This window comes from Xyrauchen texanus, chromosome 4, assembly GCF_025860055.1.
Source record: "Xyrauchen texanus isolate HMW12.3.18 chromosome 4, RBS_HiC_50CHRs, whole genome shotgun sequence".
Lineage (NCBI taxonomy): Eukaryota > Metazoa > Chordata > Actinopteri > Cypriniformes > Catostomidae > Xyrauchen > Xyrauchen texanus.
This window is the reverse complement of record NC_068279.1, coordinates 3,168,823-3,177,085: the sequence shown is the minus strand read 5'-3', so window position 1 is coordinate 3,177,085 and position 8,263 is coordinate 3,168,823. Positions and strand designations below refer to the sequence as shown.

At 39.8% G+C, this 8,263-nt stretch overlaps 1 protein-coding gene across 3 annotated transcripts; it reads left to right on the top strand.

Annotated features, from left to right (window-relative positions):
* Nucleotides 1-381: 381 nt before the first annotated feature.
* Nucleotides 382-8,013, top strand: zbtb43 (zinc finger and BTB domain containing 43). Of its 3 annotated transcripts, none has more exons than XM_052125394.1 (2): nucleotides 382-765; nucleotides 3,848-8,013. In XM_052125394.1, the coding sequence occupies exon 2, from the start codon at nucleotides 3,870-3,872 to the stop codon at nucleotides 5,169-5,171; it is 1,302 nt and encodes a 433-aa protein (XP_051981354.1). In that variant the 5' UTR covers nucleotides 382-765; nucleotides 3,848-3,869; the 3' UTR covers nucleotides 5,172-8,013. The 3 variants fall into 3 exon arrangements, 2 of the variants coding, with proteins under 2 accessions (XP_051981354.1, XP_051981355.1); XR_007970436.1 differs by lacking the exon at nucleotides 382-765 and adding an exon at nucleotides 1,190-1,567 and having other exon boundaries at nucleotides 3,848-3,866; XM_052125395.1 differs by lacking the exon at nucleotides 382-765 and adding an exon at nucleotides 1,190-1,336.
* The last annotated feature ends 250 nt before the right edge of the window (nucleotides 8,014-8,263 follow it).

Here is an 8,263-nt window from a genome sequence, read left to right as displayed (position 1 = left end):
TATTGACTAAACATCAGTCTGGCAAACAGCCGAAAGTGGGCGTGTTTGTTTACAATTATTTCTGAGCAAAGTCACTCTAGCAAGTCAGGCCATCTCTGGAACACACTCATGCCAGTGCAACTCCTGGCAACTTGAATGGAGAAATTCCCAAAATCTAAAAAATGTTTGGTCAATATTACGGTCAAAGAGCATATTTCAAGCCACTAGTAAAATATGACAATACTGAAATCATTAATTGTGATTATTTTCCTCATATTACACTAAAAAACGTAATTTCCCCCGCTTGTATAACTAGTGCGCATGCGCGTTTTAGAGTTGCTTGACATGTGATGTCTGTATCTAAAAGGTGATTGGTTATTTTAACTGTAATGGTGCGTTCAGACCAGAGGCCTCGAGAGCGTCCAATCGACCGGAAGTCATTCATTTTCTATGACAGCCAGCGTCTCTCGCGGCGAGTCTTGGGCGTTGTGGGCCTCAGAAGAAAGTTCAAGTGCAGCCAATATTATAGTAATGAGCTTTGACGCGGTTCGGCGGCAACATTTGGAATATAGAAGTGCTCCGCTCTAGCGAAGTCTGGAGAGCGCAACAGTGTAAACTTTGGTTCCCACCAAACATTAGTTCCGAAGACAAAATGGAGGAGAAAAGTAGTATTGCCGTGGCGGGTTACCCCGTAATATTTGATCTGTCCCTGTTTGCTTACAGGGATATAAATAAAATAAAACAACGATGCGTGGACAAAGGTGTCTGAAATTGTTGGAGTGCCAGGTGAGTTGATGAAGTGGATATTATGGTTTATATAATATTATATAATAACATATTAAAATATTTCATGAGGATATACGCTACTTGTGATATGTCGTCAAAAAGATACCGGTCGACATGTCTGGATGTTTTGTGGCCCCTTTAAATATAGTTCATAAAACCAAGTATTCTCAACGAACGTTGCCGCCTATTTCAAATACGTCAGAGCGTCCACGAATTTTCGATAGCGTTGTTGGCAGGGCAGCCAGAGCGAATTTTGACGCTCTTGCCGCCTCTGGTCTGAACGTTTCTACACCCGTTGACCGTTGGGCGCTCTGAACTCCTTGGTTGAGCACACTGATCTATATATATATATATATATATATATATATATATATATATATATATATATATATATATTAGTGAGCGTTCCAATTTCTCTCATTCATTTAAATAGAAGTGGCCCGTCTCTGCTAAATAATCTCTGCTCTGAGCCACGCGACTGTGCGTGATGACGTAAGGGGTGCGCTACGCTGTCGCTCTCGGAAGGAGGTTGTTTAGCTTTCAGAATCCCGACAAAATGATCTAGGAAACGGTAATAGAAGCTGTTTATGATGTTGTACGTGAAATCTGTGCTATTATGTCCGGGTCCGTTTCAGGCACAAGAATATTTGTCTGGTAAAATCTAGGAAGTCGTCTTTATAGTTTGATGCTAACGAGCAGCATAGCACGTTAGCCTGATATGTATATGTTTCCTCCCTTTGGGTAGCCTGATCTCTGCTTTACTGAACATATTGAATTATGACAGAGGATAACTTCAAAAGAGGTAAAATATTTTTTCTCCGACTATCAAAATAGCTACGTTGTTATGATTTTAATTTTATTCCTCAAACTTTGCAAAGGAAGGATTCTTTAGCCGCTGTGGGCTTTAGAATGTGTATTAGACAGTGTTGGGTGTAATGCAATACTAAGTAATTAATTACTGTAATTAAATTACATTTTCATTGAAAAAAGTAAAGTAAGCTAACACTTAATTTTCAGTTAGAACAATTATATTTAAAACAATAGTGAATTTAAAATCTAAATTTAATGTCTAATGTTAAACATATATGTTTTCTAATTTAACGCCGCCCCCTTAAATTCTTTGGCCAGTTCATGAATAATTTATTTGATTTATTTGAAAGAATTATAAGAACAGTTTTGTGTCTATCGTTGTATTTTTCATCTGGTTGAGGTTGATAAAGGTTTTAGAAAGTAATAAGTAATCCAATTACTTTACAGACAGAGTAATTAGTACAGTAAACTAAATACACTACAGAAGATGTAATTAGTAGTTAGGAATTAATAACTTTTTAGAGTAACTTACCCAGCACTGGTATTAGATGTATCTCATCGTTTCATTTCTAGAATTCCTTACAAACGTTCCAGTCACCATGGTAACCTTAGTTCCCGCCAAAACACCATAGTTATTGTTGCCGCAGTGAAACCCACAATAAATCAGTTTATGGTCTGTAAAAGTGTTATGCCGTTTTGTGCAGCATCTTTTTAAGGAATGCTTTGGTTATGTGTTGGCTAATTTTAAGTTACCTACGTTTTACTGTAGTACCAATGGTATTTTTTCAGGAGAAACGTTAAGTAACGGTGAATATTTGCACGTTTTTATTATTAAGATCAAATATATTTTAAATATGTATCATGTTGGATCTGTGTCATAATGAAAGACATCTGGATGTGCAGTGGTTAGGGTAAGGTCCAAGGGCGTAGCCAGGAAATTACTTTTGGGTGGGCCTCGTTAAAAATGGATGGGCCAAGTTTTCGCCCAACATTTTTTTCTAAACAACAGTGAAGCGGCACAGTCAAACAGTTCTGCCACACTTTTGGAAATCAGAATTTATGCATTTTTAAACCATTTAATAAATATATATTTGAAGTCGGAGAATAATCTCTAATACTCTGGGTGGGCCTGGGTCTAATTTGGGTGGACACACCACTGGTAGGGTCATTTGTTGGCATTTATTATCTAAAAATGTAAATAAGATCAGTGTTGAATGTAGCTTAGTCCTAGATTTTCCATCAGACTTCAAGTGGTGACCCAGAAAAGTAACTAAATAATTTTATTGCTTCTTGTAAAAAAGTAAAATGTCCTTAAATTCCAACATTGAAATTTGATAACCTTTAAATGCATGGGTGTTTCACCAAACATTACATACCTCAAGTCTTTAGTGACCCAGTATGTACAGTGTCCAAATAGTGTTGAATTTTCAAGACAATTAGAGAGTAATAGAATAGAGTATGTGCTGATATATTTTGATGTTGTATATTTCATCTATCAAAGTGATGATGCAACAAATATAGAACAATGAAAACACTGAAATTTCATGAGACTCAACTGTCTGTCAAACACATATTTATCTACACATAACACGTGTGCTACACATATGTATTTTCTTGTATATATGTATTATTTTTAATTTTAAATAGATGTACAACTAAGGCTACATAATTTCAGTAGTATGCCCAAATGACAAAAGCCAAATCATACTGTGTTTAATGTGTTAAACTTGCTATAGTTTACTTCCACATTGCTTCTTCATCAAATATGAATGTCAAATGTAAATCAAGTCAATTACTGTGGCGCTGATGTGTTCCTCCCTATATATATTTTCTGCAGCTCTGCCTATCTTTGTGTGTGTTACACTATTCAAATGAGAAAGGTTGAGGAAGATTAATGAGGTGTGGGCACAAGTCCAAATAATGGATGAGTTACGGGGGGTGGAATGAGGTCCTGGGTCACTAAAGACCCGATGTATGCACAATAATACCATAAAATTACATGGGCTGAATAGGAAAAGTGTGATTTACTAGCTTTTCCCTAGCATTTTCTGTTGCATTTTGGAAGTTGAGCTTTTTTTATTTTCCTTCTCTAAGGATGCAAAATGTAATGGTTTGCATTTATTTGCATTTTATTATTTACATTTTTGCATTGTTTTCTACCTGCTGTTCTGAACAGACTGGCGACCCATTGTTGGGTTACGACCCACCAGTTACAAGAGCGCCACTACTATAGCTGATTATAAACACTAATATGTTCTGTCTTTTTATTCAGAACGTTTAGATTTTGGGAGACCATGGAGACAGAGTTGAACTCCTTCCATGTGGAGTTCCCTGACTTTTCCTGTTCCCTTCTGAAGAAACTGAACCAGCAGCGTCAAAGGGGTCAACTGTGTGACCTCATCGTGTCCATAGGTGGCCATCAGTTCCGGGCTCACCGCGCCGTGCTGGCCGCCAGTTCGCCGTACTTCTGTGATCAGGTGCTGCTGAAGAACAGCGCCCGGGTGGTTTTGCCAGATGTCATGCATCCTGGCGTCTTCGAGCAGCTACTCTTGTCCTGCTACACAGGAGCGCTCTCTGTGCCATCCGGCGAGGTGGTGGCCTTCCTCACTGCTGCAAGCTTCCTGCAAATGTGGCACGTGGTTGACAAATGTACTGAGCTTCTAGAAGTGGGACATAAGAAAAGCAACCGTGGCGGGCATTTTGAATATGGTACGTCTCCGAGGGTGGACGATTATGGCACGGATAACGAGGATGAAGGCCGGACCTCATGTCAAGAGGAAGATCTAGTTAAAGACGGGATTTCAATTCCTGTTTTACAAAGTGCTAGTTGCTCTTCTCCGGAAGATCCGTGCAGTGAGAATGGATTGGATGCTATGGAGAATCAGTGCTCGAGACCTGCCTATGTACCACCGAGCATTATGGGACACAGGAAAAAGGTGCATGTGAAAGCAGAGAGGACCAATCGAGAACCCTGTCTGTTTGGCGACGAGTCCACCGTAGTAGCTAATACGGACCAGAACTGTCACACTCCAAATATCGTTGAGGATTGTTTTGATGAGAAACTAGTGAAACGTCTTGAGGAGTGCTTGGATAGAGATTGCTCCTACGAAGAGCCCTTGGACTTCTACGGAACCTCCACGGAAGGCTTTTCGCAAGCTGCGGACGAGAACCCCAACCTAACATCCAAGGATAAACAGCCACTAGATGGAGTTACGGTTGTTGCTAAAGACGAGGAGGCCTCAGCCCACAGTGACAGTGGCCTAAACGAGCAAACGTCTCACTCTGGGTTTGCCTCTGTGGTTTATAAGCTCTATCCGTGTCAGTGTGGCAAGAGCTTCACGCACAAAAGCCAGCGAGACCGCCACATGAGTATGCACCTGGGTTTACGGCCATTTGGGTGTGCCGTTTGTGGCAAAAGCTTCAAGATGAAGCATCACTTGGTGGGCCACATGAAGATCCACACTGGTATTAAACCGTACGAGTGCAGCATGTGCGCGAAACGTTTCATGTGGAGAGACAGCTTCAACCGCCATACCTCCACATGTGCAAGGGCCCACCAGAAACGACGAAACAGAGTGGAACCCGCCTCCTTGTAAGAGCGCATGAGAGGGTGTCATTACCAGAATGCCAAACCAATCCACAGCCTAGAGTAAAGATAGAGATTCTTTGGTTACTATTTAAAATAAGCACCTCAATTTTGAACAAAGGGCCTCTGGGAGATTTTGTTCAGGTGTACCTCAGAAAACACAAAGGCTGCATCTGAAATTGTGAACTGTCAGAATATGCACCGCATTTGATGAAGAACATACTTCTTCATCCGGGAATGTGGGCATTGTCTCGTGACCTGAATATATACTGTAGTAATAACCACGAAAATAATTTACTTTGGTCTTGCTAAACAAGTACAATTTACAAACTATCTTGATATATAACATTTAAGCCCAAAGTATACTTAGATTTTGACGCAAACGTTCAGCGTCTACATACAGAAAAAAGTTTTTTACCTTTGTCTCCTGTTGCTTAGCAGGGATTACATCTTCTTCTAACACATCTTCATGACAACAAAGGCTCAAATGTGAGTGTTGCCACCTTGTGGACACACTAATTAGTGCAATTAATTCCAGGCGCATGAGCATTCTGCACTATCAAAGATGTGCGGTTAGAAAAATTGGGCTGTGTTTGTTCAGCGCCCTGCTGATGACAAGATTTGCGGCACGCATCCTGTACGTGGACGCTCAGCGTTTGCGTGTGGCCGAAGTAAACTTTGGGCTTTACAGTTGAATAGAGACTTGTGGTTTCTCCTGATGGGATGGTTTAAACTTTTAAGTCAACATGAAAGCAAAATTGACCCTATTTACTTTCTTAATTCACTCTGCATATTTCTTCAGTGCATACTATTCCAAAATGTCATAGCTGTAAAAACTGTAATGCAAAAAAAGGCTCTGCCTCTGAAACGGCATTCCTCGTTGGCTGACATCACCTAGATTTAGTCATTGTTTTAGGTTACTGTTGGAGTTAATATAATCATTCTGAAATCTTGCTACTTTAGTTGACACAATTTAATTTTGCTGAAAGGTGCTGTATGTAAGATTCAGAAACCCTTGTTATTATTGACACCTGTGGCCGTTAAGTGAACTGCAGCAGTTACCTGTTGCTCGTGCTCCATAGGGACTCAAGCGAGCGAGCATCCAAAACAATGACGTAACATACAAAGATACTGAACGTGATTCACTGACATCGTGCTGACAGATGAGGTAGCATAATTAAAATTACACAGTTATGATTGATTTACTACAAACTTTGAGAATAAACTAAAACTACTTATCAGCTAACATAGCGATAGCATACTGATACACACATACAGCTACATACTACTGAACAATACCAGACAGTTTACTGTTGCACTGCAGATATGTTGCACTATTGTATGTTTTGTGTGTCACATGTTGTACTGCGAATAAGAAACCAGCGTATTTGCTTAAATTTATCCTGTGTACCTGACTTTTAGCATAAAGAGATAAGTAGAGGTAGATTGCAATTCGTCAGCATTAGCAGGCAAGATCAAGTTAGCTAAAATGATACAGATCAATCCTTATGGCACTATATTTCACATGATTTACAGTTATGTAAGCTTACCTGTCCAATAAGAAGAACACCAATTGAGGGTCGGGTTTGACCCCCAAAACTGAACGAAGGTTCCTCCAGGAATCAAATGCCCTGCCGATGTTCACTCTAGTTTTCGCTCGACCACGATCGTGTTCCTGCTTAGCCAGATGGGATTCAGTAGATAAATGTTAGTTTTTTTGGCTTACTCTGAATTTGTGTAGGAGTCGGTGTTGTGCCGGGAGCCGGACGTTTGCTGTATTCCACCTTGAAGATAACGTTACCTACTGTTACAGTTTGTTGTCGCTGTTGAATGGCGGAAGAGAAGCTATTACTGTCTGATGCAAGGCTCTCGGGAGAGCGCATAAACGTCACATCCTTTGGATTTTCCCGGCAAAAGCATCCCGCTCCCTTCACATGAAAATCAGTCTACAGGCTTTAATAGGCAACCTTGGAAGTCCGGGAAGGGCTCGTTTTTTAGTTGTGTTACAAGCCGTTCACACATTGGCAAAAAAAAGGCAAATATTACATTAATTGTTACATATTGCACCTTAATGTAATGAAAGTTACTACAATAATAGCAAGTTACAATTGGATTAGAAAAAGTGTTACCATTAGAATGATTTTGTAGTCAAGTACTCTGCCTCTAACCCACATTAAATGAGTAATTCATTACTCGTTAAATAAAATGCAAGTTCAAATGTAAAAAGTATAACACGTACGTGAAATTTCGATTTAGTTGATTCACAAACGCTACCAAGAACTGTTTCAAAATAAGATGACTTCAACAAACTATGCTTTTCTTCTTGGAAAAAATTAAATGAACAATATTCATTAATAAAAAAAGATTAAAAAATGTAAACGGTTAAAAAACTATTTTACGCACCTGGACCTTACATTTGAAACCAAAAGTGATGGTATTTATGTAATGCATATCACATTGTGGCAGGGCGGAGGGCGGGACCGGGTCGTGATTCCACACTCCCGGCCCCTAATCAGGCTAATCAAGCCTTAGAGAGGGATAAAGGCCGACAGGAAGCTGCAGTGCGACAGAGACAGATTTACAGAAAGCTGTCCGACACTTTTGTATGTTTGTGTATTTTTGTTTCAGTTTTATATTAAACTATTATATTGTCAAGCCGGTTCTCGCCTCCTCCTTTCCATTTGTCCCTTTACACACATTTGTATAATTTCAAAAGTTGTTAATCCGAGTTTCTTGTAACGCTTCACTTATTCTTTCAACCATAAAACCAGATCCTCATCCGTTGGTTTTGCATGACTCCAACAAGAAACGAATAGAGTAGAATTAATAAGAATCAAAATATTACAATTATTGCCACACATGGCTTTGCTTTCGAAAGCACAGACGCCATTATATCTTCTCTTATGCAACACCTTGACGACACCCATCCACAGCAACCCCATGGACTCAATTGCAACTGTGAGATTTGGTGAGCGATTGGGAGAGGAAGTACCGTGTAATTCAGTGTTGCCCACGGCAGACAAATCAATTTGCAATATTTGAGTAGTGTTTTTAATTGTCATCTGGTAAGGATGCCCCCTGGGTGCCTCCCTATGGAGGTGT

Coding starts and splice junctions, on each gene's coding strand:
- zbtb43 (XM_052125394.1), top strand. CDS start 3,870: ATGGAGACAGAGTTGAACTCCTTCCATGTGGAGTTCCCTGACTTTTCC.